The 14,020-nt window shown below is 42.3% G+C and overlaps 1 protein-coding gene across 3 annotated transcripts in view; it reads left to right on the top strand.

Annotated features, from left to right (window-relative positions):
• The first annotated feature begins 941 nt into the window (after positions 1–941).
• Positions 942–14,020, top strand: part of TRPC3 (transient receptor potential cation channel subfamily C member 3) — a 79,699-nt gene continuing 66,620 nt past the window's right edge. For all 3 annotated transcript variants that reach the window (XM_030863933.2, XM_060298733.1, XM_060298734.1), the window contains exon 1: positions 942–1,455. In XM_030863933.2, the coding sequence (XP_030719793.1) occupies positions 1,244–1,455 (212 nt within the window). In that variant the 5' untranslated portion in view covers positions 942–1,243. The remainder of the gene's footprint in view (positions 1,456–14,020) is intronic.

A 14,020-nucleotide genomic window follows, 5' to 3' on the forward strand; every position in this document is an offset into this window, starting at 1 on the left:
GACAACGGTAAAAATGAGTATCTTATTTCATAGTAGCGTACCTGGTATTTCTGTGATTATTCCAAGTTGGACTTGCTGGAAAGCTGTTTATTTGAGGCAATAGAAAACTTTAGAAAATACACTTGCCTAGGTCTCATCTGAGTTTTCTATTACCTACCTTGAGTAGTTTACTCAGTCTCTCTAGGCCTCAGTTTTCTTATTTCTAAAACGAGTGATAAATTCCTTGATCCCTAAAACTCATTCTGACTAAAATTCCACAAGTTTTTTCTCCCAGAAGAAATACTGCTCTTGAATTTTAAAATGCAATTTTTAAGTTTTAAAAAGAATACTTTAAATTTTGCTGGAAAATATTTCCTGGAAAGTATATAAATCTTGTTAGATGTTTTGAAATTCATTTAAAACAAACAAACAAAAAAACCCCTGAAGCATCACGCACGATTAAAACATTACCATTCTTGGCACTTGGGGAAATGGACTTAAACCTCTGTAGGTTCAACGAAGTCTTAGAGTAAGTAACACAACGAAGCAACGGTGCTTGTTGAAACAAATATAAAGTTGAACAGGGTAAATACAACTGCAGGAAAATCAACAAGCCAGACGACTTCCTTTTCCCTTCCTTGGGAAACTTGTATCTCTAAGTGGAGAAAGGCTCTTTTGGAAGAGAAAGGGGAAATTGGCGAGGGAAGTTTCTCTGATTCCTTACTCCCTACCTGCTGGTCTGTCTGATTTCCTCTCCAGCTCTCACTGTCTGATAAGGAATTGATTCTTCCCCTCTTCTCCCTCCCTCCTTCCCTTCCTCCCTCCCCCTCCCTCCCTTCCTCCCTTCCTCCCTCTCTCTCTCTCCTTCACCCTGAGTAACTGTACTGTCCTAGCAAGTGATGCTGTCGGAAACAGGAGACGGGCACGGAGGGGGCATCGCCGTCGCCGCCGCCGCGGGGCGGGAGAGCGTTTCCCAGTACCAGCGGCCCGCTCGGCCCCGGGCTTCCTCCTCACAGCCACGGGCGTGGCGGCTTCCCCCACGGTTTGATGGTGGGCGGCGGCGGCGACACGGCTTTGGTTCCCGCCTCTAACTGCTCGGTCTCGGCCGCGCCGTTCCCTCTTCCTGCCTCCACGCCCGGGGCTGCCCGGGACTGCTGGAGCCGCGGAAGGTAGGGAAGGGGCGCCGCGGGGAGACCGCGCGGCGGCGGCGGTGGAGAAGGAGGCCGCCGGCCGGCATCCCCGCGCTCGGACCGCGGCCGGCGCGATGTCCACCAAGGTCAGCAAGTGCAAGGAGCAAGCGAGGGTGACCTTCCCCGCGCCGGAGGAGGAGGAGGAGGGCGAGGACGAAGGCGCGGAGCCGCAGCGCCGCCGACGGGGCTGGAGGGGCGTCAACGGGGGGCTCGAGCCGCGCTTGGCGCCCTTGCAGCGTGAACCGCACGACTACTGCCTGCCGCCCTTCCCGCCGGGGCCCGACATGTGAGTACCCGGCCGGCCCGCGGCCCGCGCCTCGGGAGGACCGCGCCTGGCGGGGTGCGGGAAGGCGCGCCCACAGCCGCCTCGCGATGTGCCCCGGACCCTCAGAGCCCACCCTCCACCGCAGTCCTATGCGGGGCGGCTCGGGGGTACGGTAGACCTAGGGCGGGGTCTCGCACCCTTGGTGCTGTTCTGTAGAGGACTTGGGGGTGCCGAAGGCGTGTCCGGGGTGTCCGTCCCGGCTCGAGCGCACGGAACAGCCCCGCGGACTGACACAACGGACGCCAGGCACGCTTTCCAGTAAGCAGACGCCTGCTCTCCAGCAACCGAGGACCGGCGTGCCCCTGCCTGTGGTCAGGGGACCTCGCGGAAGATAGACCCCGCGGTCCCGGAGCTTACCCCGGGAGGTCAAAGAAGGGGAAGGGTGCTTAGACACCGGCGCGAGCTCGAACCCCGGCTTCCTCCCGGCGTTCAGCGTGAAGCCACCCTGGGAGCTTCAGTCCCCTCCGACGCTCCCGGCCGTCGGGCGTGGGGAGAAGGGAGGGGGCGGTGTGCGATACAGAGTGTGGGGTGAAGGTTTGCCCTGTCACCTCTTTTCCTGACGGTCCAGTCACAGTTTGGGGGTAAACTGGAGCCGAAGCCCCAGCGGGTCTCCCGGGGAGAGAGCGGCCGCGGGGCGGCCGCCGGCACCGCTTTGAGGTACTTAGTTGTGGTTCCCAGGCGGCTCAGGGTCAGTAGCTGTTTCTTTTTTAAAGAAAGGTAGAGGCCCGCGCTTTAATGTGTGAGAAAGAACAACTTTTCTTAATTGCTAAATCTTGGAAACAGCCTTTAACCAGCCGCGAGACTCAGAGAGGATAAGGACGTTTTATAGGGAGTGTGCTGTTTCTTTTGTCACGTACCTTGGGCGTCTTTTTTAGGAGGTAGAGAACTTGGGGCCAGTCGTGACGGGCTGGACTAACCGCCTGGGCCGGGGAAGGGGTTCTCCCGGGAAGGGACGGAGGTTCCGCAGCGCCCCCTGCTGCCCGCAAGCTGCCCACAGGCGGGGTGCGAGGTTTCTGGGACGACCTCGAACCGGTCGGGTCGCGCACTGCTCGGCTGGTCAGAGCCCGCACCTGGCTCGGCCGGACTTGTCTATTAAAAACGCAAATCATTGGCTGGGAGTAGGTCATCTAGGGAAGGTTTCTGATTTAAAACGAGCGACGCTTCCCAGTGTGGTTCACTTATTGCTGAAGTTTAGCCTGGATTGGAAATGGCCCAGGAAATGGAGGGAAAGTAGGTCCTTTCGGATTAAAGCGCGGCCAGCTCGCTTCCCCGCCTCCCTAAGGTTTTAAGACGTTGTCCATTTTTCCTTTTGCCAATTTGGTTTTTATAACCCAGCTCAACTTCTTGATTCTTTAGTTTTTTTTTTCCTTTTATCGTAAATCCACAATAAATGGGACACCAGAGCACTCTTATCTGAGAACGTGGGGGGGGGGGAGCAGAGATTACACACTTTGCTTTTTGAAGCTTGAGGTCAATTACACAAAGCACTGGGACAAATTCTAATGTAGCCTCGATGTCTAACTCGTAAGAGAACATCTTTCCTATCTATCTTCTGACTTTATATAATTCAACAGGTAAATGTTGTAGTGTACTTATTTTGTAAAGTAAATACAGCTGGCTGAAAAGACCCAGTCATTTGAAGGCGATATCCATTAATAAAGGTTCCTTCTAGAGGTAGAGCAGCAAACTCTTCTTGTTTCTTTGAGGCCTGTCACTTGGTAACGGCAGAGACTAACTTGATATCTGTAGCAGAGATTAGCTCTTTATTCCACCTTTGAGTAGAATATGGCCACAGTTTAATAGCTCAAAAAGTAAGCATACAGCCCCAGAATGGAATTGGAGAAGGATACCCAGTCTACCAAAGCCCCAGGGTCATTTTCAGTAGGCAGAATAGAATAGCCGAATTTAACATCCAGCAGAATGCCGAGGGTAGAATCCCACTTTTACCAAAAGGATTCCTTAGCATAACCCTGTTGCTCATTTCACTGCTCCATGCTCCAGTATTACATCTGGGAATTTTAAACAGACTGACTTAGGAGGAAAAGTGTCATCTACTATATCACTAAGAAGACTTTTTTTTTAATCCTTTAATAGAACTCTTTATCCAACCATTGATTCAAAACAAAACTTCTTTTTTCCCAATTGTTTGCAAATCTAGGACCAAGTAGTATGTCACTGGCAAGATTAACTCATTCTCGAAGTTTTTAGTTATTAAATATGTCTGATGAACTCCAAAAGCATTTGAAGGCAGTTCTTATGAGTTTTAATTCAAAGGCATTTCTTAAGCGTTTACATGTGCAAAGTGCAGACTAGGTACAGTAAGCCACAAAGATGAGTACGCCAACTTTACTGCACTCAAGGAGTTTAAAATCTCATAAGGGAGAGATGGAAATGAAACTACGTATGAACAATTATGCTGTAAGTTAGAGTAAAATAAGTGCTTAAATACATACACACAGAATAGAGCTCTGATGAGTCAAGTGCAAAGAAGAAATAGACAACACAAGGTTGTGGAGAAATCAAGAAAACCTTTATGAGCCTTAAAAAGTAAATAGGATAGGAGGCAGAGACAGGATGGACAATTAATTCAAGCCCTCCCACTTCCAAAATGCCAGGCATGTCCAGGGAATATTAATTGAGTTTTACTGAAACATAGCTTATTTGGGGCATTAATGTATAGGATCTTGTATGTCAAGGGGAGGCAATAGGGAGCCACTGATTGTTTCAAAGCGGCAACAGTTTGATAAAAGCCACTCTGAGAACAGGATGGATTGAAGTGGCAATTGGCAGAATGTGAATAAATAAATTAGGGGGCTATTGTAGCTTTCCAGGCTGAGATTAGGATCTGTAATCGTGTAGGACTGGTGGGATGGAATGGGGAGAGATAGGAAAAGAGAATACACAAAGAATCTATGGGAATTTGCAGCTAACTGTCCATCAGGGGTTTAAAGAGAAAGCAGGGTCAGAGATGACTTGGTGATTTTGATGTAGATGACTAAGATCGTGATGTCATTGTTGAAAAGAAAAGAACAAACAGAGTAGAATCTGAGTTTTCAGATAATTTTGATAGAAGTGTCAAGCAGGAAGATGCACATTTAAAGCTTGGGAGAATTTGAGCGTCTAATGGGAATTGTTATAGAGTTGTTTGAGTTCATGATATTACCCAAGGAGGGAGTGTGAAGAGAGAAACAAAGGGAGCCTGAGCTAGTTTTCTGAGGGGAACTTTTTTGTTTAGAGGGGCAGAAAGAAAGAGTAGCAAGCAGAAGACACGGAAAAAGACGAAGGAGTAGGTGGTACTAAGACAAGGCTGCCTAGAGAGAAGAGGTTCAAGAAAAGGGAAGAATTGACCCATAGTTGGCAAATATTTGGTAAATAAAGGGAAAAACTTTGTGTTTTGTCTTACTTTTAGTAAGAAGACTCAATCCTTACTCATTAACATACATGCAAGAAGTCATTAGATTTCTCAGCAGTGTTATCTTTAAGAGAGAAAGGCTTCTAGAAGAGAGGATTCTGGGGAACTCCCTGGTGGTCCAGTGGTTAGTACTCAGTGCTTTCACTGCCGTGGCCTGGCTTCAGTCCCTGGTCTGGGGAACTAAGATCCCGCAAGCCTCTCAGCCAAAAAAAAAAAATTATAATAAACGTACTTAAAAAAAAAAGAGAGAGGATTCTGTTTAGTTTTTCTTGAGGAAGTGCTGCCAAAAATTTGTCATAATTAAAGCAGTAATTTGTGTTTATATTATACCTCATGCTGTCATTTAAATGAATTAACTTCAATCACACCTCTTTAAAGCAGGTTTTCCCATTTGGCAAATGAGGAAATTGATACACAATGAAGTTAACTCAATTTCTAAAGATTAGTTAGTAAATCAATAATAGAGCTTCTGTATTCAATATAGTCTTATTAACTATAGTCCTCATACTCTACATTAGATCTCTAGACTTATGCATCCTACATAACTTCAACTTTGTACCCTTTGACCAACATCTCCCCAGTTTCCCCACCTCCCAGCCCCTGGTAACTACAGTTCTACTCTCTCCTTCTATGTATTTGACTTTTTTAGATTCCACTTATAAGTGAGATCATGCAGTTTTTTTCTTTCTGTGTCTGGCTTATTTCATTTAGCCTAATGTCTTCCAGGTTCGTCCATGTTGTCACAAATCTCAGGATCTCCTTTGTAGAGGCTGAATAATATTGATATTACATTGTATATATATATATATACCACAGTTTCTTTTAACATTCATGGGTCTATGACACTTAGGTTGTTTCCATATTTGGACTATTTGCTAAGAGGGTAGATTTCAGGTTTCTTCGTCACACACACACAAAATGTAACTATGTGAGGAGCTGGATATGTTAATTACCTTGCCTGCAGTAATCACTTCACTATGTACAGTTGACTCTTGAATAACCCAGAGGTTAGGGGTGCCGACTCCCCGCACAGTCTAAAATCCATGTATAACTTTTGACTCCTCCTAAAACTTAACTACTAATAGCCTACTGTTGACCAGAGCCTTGCCGATAACATAAACAGTTGATTAACGCAGATTTTGTATGTTATATGTACATATTTTATAATTGTATTCTTCAATAGAGTAAGAGCAAGAAAATGTTATTAAGAAAAGCATAAGGAAAAGAAAATACATTTACAGTATTGTACTGTATCTATTGATACCATGCTTATGTCATCTGTTTACAAAATGAATCATCTGTCAGTACCTACAACGATATTGTCTTATATGATACAAAACACGGCAGACATTATATGTATTATTGATACTAACACTAGACATCAAAAATTATGTGAAAAAGAAATTCATATTTATTTGCAGGTATAATGATTCATGCATTGATAACGAAGAAGCAGCAATATGATTGCTTTATGGTAGCCTGGTGTAATCAATATGGCTGCTTCACAGTAGCCTATAAATAACGAATGAACCGTTATAAAATTCTTGTGGCATATGGTATTATTACCATGCCATATTCATAATACAGTATTGGAAACATAATTATGTTTTTTTAAAACCACTTACCTGTGATGATAGGCTGACACACGTCTTCTCCAATTGAAAGAGAGAGAGAGAGACGCATACTATATGGTAATGTAATTCTTTGAAAGCAAAGTTACAAAGCAGTAAGAAAACTAACATTATTGCTATTATTAAATATGTTTAAAATATATTATTTAATTATTTAAACATTATAATTAAATGTCACTCACCTTATGCCTATGTAATGATAGACTAGTATCTACATATATCTTAGGCATTAATGACATACCTAAATTTTTCTTAGTTTTTTCAATATTTCCAGGCTACAGAGTTTGCCTGTGAGTTTTTTCAAATTGTCACAAATCTCCAAAACTTTTTCCAATATACTTGTTAAAAAAATATGTGTACAAATGGACTTGCACAGTTCAAACCCATGTTGTTCAAGGGTCAACTGTATATGTATATCAAATCATCATATTATATACCATAAATATATTCAATTTTTATTTTGAAAGTTATATAAAATAAATCCACAGAGTGATGAGAAGATTTAAAAAAATAATAGAGCTTCTGATGCTCAACTTTGTATGATAGGGGATCTGAAGATGAGTACACAATGCCTCGTAACCCAAATTGTCTACTTGGATGTTAGTTTCTATGGTACTGGCCTGTGAAAATGTTCCAGTCTAGGTTTAGCTTGGCTGTGGGATTGAGAGCAGTGCTGTGCATGTTGGCTTGTGTTTCAGACTGGAAGTAGCACTTCCCTTCCACCGCTGGAGTGGAAGTCAGAGATTTGCCAAGTCACTGTTGAATCTCCAGGGATAGGAATTTGGACTTTAAGGACTGAAGTCAAACTAGCATTATTAAGGAAGAGGCAGGTTTCTCCATAGTTATAATTTTCAAGAATAGTACAGCATGGCATTAGACTTGAGACCTTTAATAATCTGAAACTTTGAATTGTATTTTTAGTTTATCCTGTAGAGTAGTAATTTCACTATGTACAATAGAGAGTTGTCATTTTTGTTGGTTTGTTGTAAATTATTTTATATAGTTTCAAAATAATGCAAGAATATAGTTTTAAAACTTAATACTAAAAAATGTGGCTTATAAGAACAACAGCAAACCCATAGCAGTTCCCTGATTTTCTCCTTTTTTCTGCTTGTCCCCTCCATTTCATTCCACTTAAAACTCCTTCAGGTATAGCTATCTTGTTATTCATGTTTTTAGATGTCATCAGTATTCTCAGGAAACAATTTTCACTCACTTATACCTTTTATTCTCCCCCATCCTCCATCACATGGTTTGGTACAATTTGTGGTTAATATCTTACTTAAAGTCTTCATTATTATGATCATGTAACTATTATTCACTGCTGAGTCAAGTAGTATAGTATGATTGCATTTCTTTTCTTTTATAATTAGTTGTTTTTCATGGAGTAAATATGTGTTCCATCTTGTTCTTGCCTCTTTAGCAAAACCTTTTACAGTCTCTTACTGTGTGTGTTTTCCTGAAGACATCCCTTCCAAAACCCTCTGACTTCCTTTGTTTGTGGTTTTTAATTTTTTTTTTCTTCAGGAAGCTTTTAGAATGATCTCATCATTAGTGTTGTTCTGAAATGTCTAGATGATATGCCTTGATATGGGTCTTTTTTTTCATTCAGTGAACTGGATACTTGGTAAACCCTTTCAGTATTTGGAGATTATGCCCTTTGGTTCTGGGAGGTTTTCTTGTATTATTTCTTTTATTATTTCCTACCTGTTATTTTCATATTTCTTCTTTCTTTCTGGAAATCTATTATTTGGACTTTGGATCTCCTGGGCTGATCCCCTAGTTTTTGTATCTCTTCTATCCTGTTTTCCAGTGATTGTCTTTTCTGTTCTTTCTGAGATATTTCCTTGGCTATATTTCCCAACTCTTTCACTGAATTTTTTTCCATTTTATCTATTATATTTTTAATCTCTAAGAGCTCTTTTTGTCTTATGAGTATTCCTTTGTTATAGCATTCTTTCTTATTTCAGAGATGCAGTATCTTTTTTTTTTTTTTTAATGTCACAAGGGAGTAGGGGTTGGGAGATAATAAACCTGGCTGCTAGTATTCTGGAACTGGCCAGGGTTCCCCCCATTCTTAGTTCCTACCCTCCCCTGGGCCTGGTATCCCCGCATTTAGAGAATCTCTGTTTCTATTTCTCCAGAGATTTCGTATCCTATATTTCTTATAGGGATGTGGGAGGGTTGTCACTTGATCATATCAGCTGGAGGTTAGCAATCTAGGGGGAGGGTTACTACACACCACTTACACAAAATTTCAGCGGATTCCTCCATTTTAGGCTCCTGCCTTGTCTCTGCTTTCTGAGATTTCTTTTGCCCTTAGTTTCCAAGTCTTTTCCGGTATTGGGTGGATCAGCTTATTTTTTGTTACAGGCACTCTGGTTAGACCTTCCTTCTCTCTGTTAAATCATTCACCATTCTTCCAACTTATCTCCTTTTCATGTATTGTGGAGTGCAGTTACAAATACTTCTGGTTTCATGGAAGATGAAATTTGTGTTCTTTGTTTTCTGTGTTGTTTAGGGGGTAATTTTTGAGAGGTGAAGGGGTGAGAAAGGCCTTTATTCCATCATCTTGAAACCAAACATGCTTACAATTGTGTTTTAGATATTCATTTAAGCCCAGATGAAGACAGTATTATTAACAGAACCAAGGTTGCAGAAGGAAGACTATTCTTAATTATGACTGATCTTATTAGGCAAATGAAGTAGATAGTAATCTGTAGTGTGATTTGAGGACCATCTGAAGTCCCCCAACTAAAATCATCTTAGAATCACACTTCCTAAATTTAACTGATGTAGAATATGATGAAGAATAGAATGTTTGAGTCGAAAAGGATTTCATCTAGTCCAGTTGAGAAACTGAAGCTGAAGGTTGACATTGAATTCACAGCAGCCCCAGGCCTTGTGAAATCTCCAGTTTCCTTTGACTGTAATGTTTACACTGTGGCCGAGTTTGGGTTAAGCATTTCTCTCTTCCTCAAAGAGATTTTAGATGCACTTACTCCTAGGAGGAGCAACACAGGAAACTAATAATTAGTATTAACTCATTTATGAGATTCAATTAATTCATCATTTCAATTTGACTACTGATGGCAGATCAACTTGAGAAAGTTTTAAACTAAGTAGGAGGATTAAGAATTGGGTGGGGTTGGGAGGGGGGCTTCCCTGGTGGCGCAGTGGTTAAGAGTCCGCCTGCCGATGCAAGGGACACGGGTTTGTGCCCCGGTCCGGGAAGATCCCACATGCCGCGGAGCGGCTGGGCCCGTGAGCCATGGCCGCTGAGCCTGCACGTCCGGAGCCTGTGCTCCGCAACGGGAGAGGCCACAACAGTGAGAGGCCCACGTACCGAAAAAAAAAAAAAAAAAAAAAGAATTGGGCGGGGGTGGGTGGGTGGAGATAAGAATATCTCAAGGAACAATTGACCCCTGCCAAATATCATTTATGGTTTTCTCTTAATATCAAAGAGGTAAATGGATCCTGGACAACATCTGAAGAGTAGGTTAGAACTTTAGGAATTTTTCATTACTGTGCTAGGATAGCAAACGTCTGTCTGTTCATGTTTTCTCCTTATAAAACTTCACAGGAAATGTAATGGGAGGAAGACAACTGTTTTTGCAGAGCTCTCTGCTCTCCATAGGAAGGAATACTTTCAACTTCCTGGCTCAGGATTGATATAGCCCCCTTCAGGCAATCAACACTACGTAGTTATCAGTCTGACAGGGGAGCCAGAAGAGTGGCCTGTTCAGGGTGTACACAGAGGAATCTGGCCCCAGATAGAAGGTCTGGAGTTGGGCGCTATGGGTGCCAAATTCACACTTGTGCATAAGGGGCTCAGCAGTGACTTTATGAGAATAATTAGGATTGTTATAGCATTTTGTCTTTAATTTAGTATCTAGGTCAGGGGTATTTGTCTACACTTATCTAGTCAGAAAATTTCCCCTATTCAAAAGAAAACGCCCCTCTTTTTTTTGCACTATTCAAATAATAGGTGACTATATGAATTTGGCCCTAGACCTTTTTTTAAAAAATGAGATTTAAATGTCCACAAGTGCATGACGTGTTAAGGAAAGAGCATGACATTACTAAATATTTTACACCAGTTTTGCATTTCTAAATACATTTTGTCAAATAGGACTGATGCATATGGGTTCTCTGTTGAAAAATAGGTTGCAGGGTGATGAGATGGGAACAAGAATCTAAAAACCTCAGGCTTTTGACTTCAGATATGGATGACAATGATAGAAAACCAGATCCTTTTGCTTTTAATAACATTAGAAGTTAATATATATCTAATTGATAGTGACTAATATGTTTAAATAGCCGAATAGGAACTTCTCTTGGGTCAGTAGAGGTTTTTGATTTTATTATTGAGTTCATTTTATCTCAAGTTCTTGATCAATTATAGACTGAATTTGTACTTCATTTCTAATTTCATTGTCACTAATCTTCCTGAAATAATAAAAATTAGTTTTAGAAAGTACTGAGTTTAATAAATGAGTTTGTTTTTGAAGACAAGCTTAATTATTAACTCTAAAAGCTTATAAATTCTAAGACGTATCCTCCATTTGCCCTCAGATTATCCTGACAAAATGTAACTTTATGTAAGATCAAAATCACAAGCTGTAAGATTCGTCAGTTATTTTGTGGTGTAACTAAGAATTGAATGTGATTAAGCAGAAATCTGTTTTGAAAGAAGAATGATTGTTTATATTACTTTAATTCCTGATAATTAACTTATATTAATGTATTCATGACATTCTTTTTTATAGAAGAATTACTCCAAATTCCCCTCCACCACTACTTCCACACATTATTTTATGTGACCAAGGGTATGCTTGAATCTGAAGGGGAAAAGTGTCTGTTCCCTAGGTCTTCAGTCTTAACGCTTTAAGCACACACACATCTGTGCCTCCAAGAGATAGATATTGATCAGCCACGTACTAACAGCCAGGCATATAGAGATATAGACAGACAGTCTCTGCTCTTAAGTATGTTACAGTATTATTGAGGAGACTGGCATGAAAGCAGTTACTCACAAAACCATAATAAGTCAGCTCAATGGAGTTACACACAAAATGCAGTTCCTGGAAACAGAAACATCTAAGTTCTAGAAGGCATTTACCTAAACGCTTTTCTGGGCACGTACGTTTAAGAAGCATCACCAAGAACTCATGCAGGCAGTGGTTAGGGGTCCTCACCTCTGCTCCCAGTGGACTTTTAGAGGGAACAACGCACTCTTAAAAGCTTTTTTGCTTTTCTGGTCTTAGCTGCTAAAGGGTCTCCAGAACTTTCCTGAGAGGGATGACGGGGAAAGCGATGAAGAGCAGAGACAGGAGCTTCCCTCCAACAACGGCTTCTTGTCTCCGACTGAGTCATTAGGGCATATATCAAAATTAGCAGATGTCTAATAGATTTATGAAAATGGTGCATGGAGAATTCTGAATGTAACCCTGGCCAACAGAAACTCTCAGGAAATTAATTACTGTGGAGATCCAAATCCCTCCCCAGACTTAGAAGTTCTGGAATCTCTACATTCTAATCGTTTTCTGGGGTGGGACTCTTTAGGCATGAAAGTGACGCGTTCCTGTTTCTGAAGCGGAGTGCCTTGTCTTGCTGCTGTGGCCGCGGTCGTGACAGCGTGTTGTCGGACTGTGTGTGGTGATGGTAGAGGCAGGCTCAGCAGCAGGTGGTGTGGAAAGCGGCGCTACCCAGAGCGCTGTCCCCGGTACACCAGACAGTCGGACTGATTGGGCTGCCGCTCTCTAGCCTTGCACGCTGGTGCCCGTCGGCGCTCCTCAAGCTCAGAGTGCCCCACCACTCTACTGCTTCCCCTCCACAAATACACATATGAGAGATTTTTCAAAACGTGACATTATCGAGGCTGTCAGATGCCCTCTCCTCATTCCGAGCACACTCACACGTAGGCATAGTGTCAGATGTCTCCAGATGTCTCCAGAGGCGACCACACTGACTGACAGGTGCCTGCTTCCCTGGGGGACTGTGGGGTTTGTCTCTTTTTTGACTTTTCATCTCTGACTTTCTTGTCCTCCGTCAGGTGCCTGCTGCTTCCCACCTTCATTACCACTTCCGATTATCACCAACCCTAATACGGTAGCTAATGCGGTGGTGGCTCTCCAACACGTTCTCCCCCTCCTCTGTGCCTTTCTCGCTACTTATCTTCCGCGGCTCCTCCTGCTTTGCTTGCCCTTCACAGAAGGACGGACCGGATCCTAGCCGGTGGGCACATGCGCCTCCTTCAGTGTGGTGAACTGATTAGTCAAAGCAATTTGACTGTTATTCTTACTGCTTTGGCTCACATTGTTGGTGGTGTTTACTTTGCCTGGCTGCTGGCTGGCTTGCTAGATAGATTGAGTAGCTGCTGAATTCTTCACCTCACTTCAATAAAAGATTTGAGGGGACTTCTTTAATAATGTCCATTTGTTGCTGAGTGCTACGGAGCTTGTGATTATAGAACCAAAGTATTCCAATACATAAGCTCAGCCTATATTTTAATAGTGCTATTTTGATTTGCAACTTGTTATTCATTTTTCTTGTTCCCTAGAGACAGCATGGTAAAGTAGAGAGACTCTAGGAGAGAACCTCTGAGCTCTCACTTTCTAATTCTCTTCCTTTCAGTGACCTTAAGGACGTTAACATTCTGACTGAGTCACTTTATCTGTAGAATTAGCATCAATTGACAAGTATTTTTGAACATATACTGCACTATATTAGGCACTATAGAGGTGGCTAAGAAGTATGAAAAATAAGATAGGAAGCATTTATTCTCAACCAGATTTAGGAGACATGAATATCATAGGAGACAATAATCAAGGAGACAGAATCAAGGAGAGGGAAAAAAAAGTGTATAGATTTATGGGCAGACTAGCAATATTGCAAAAGGTCAGGCTGAAGTGGTCAGGAATGGTTTCAGAAAGGTTCTCAGAAGACAACATTTCAGAATGAACGGAACCTTGCAGGTCTTCTAGTTATTACCATGTGAAGCCTTACCCTCTGTTTCCAGAGGTGTAATGTAAGCTGGGCCACAGAAGGTAGGAAGGATTTGAATTGGCAGAGGGCAAGAATAAGAGTATGCCCAGGGATAGAAACAAAAGGAACATCCCAGAGGCAGGTGTAGCAGGAACAAGAAACCAGAACAACTTGTATGGGCAGCATGTAGCTCTCATAACAGACCTTTCCCCTGAGCCTCCTACCTGCTGACTAGTGGGGAGAAAAGTTGACCAAATGTTCAATCTGTGGTTTAAATTAATTTTTAAACTTCTGTTTTGTTTTTTGCTTGCTAAACAGACATTCATTCTCATTCAGCAAGTGAATTAAGCAATCAGTAAATTAAGCAATTAAGTTAATTAAGCAATTAAGCAATTATGTGGGTTAATAAGAAGGGAATCCTTGACCTGCATTATCGCAGGGATCTAGTCAACTAGAACAGTGTCTCCCTGTGCTGCGAGCCGGTGTATAAGGGACC

This window comes from Globicephala melas, chromosome 5 (genome assembly GCF_963455315.2).
Source record: "Globicephala melas chromosome 5, mGloMel1.2, whole genome shotgun sequence".
In the NCBI taxonomy this organism is placed as follows: domain Eukaryota; kingdom Metazoa; phylum Chordata; class Mammalia; order Artiodactyla; family Delphinidae; genus Globicephala; species Globicephala melas.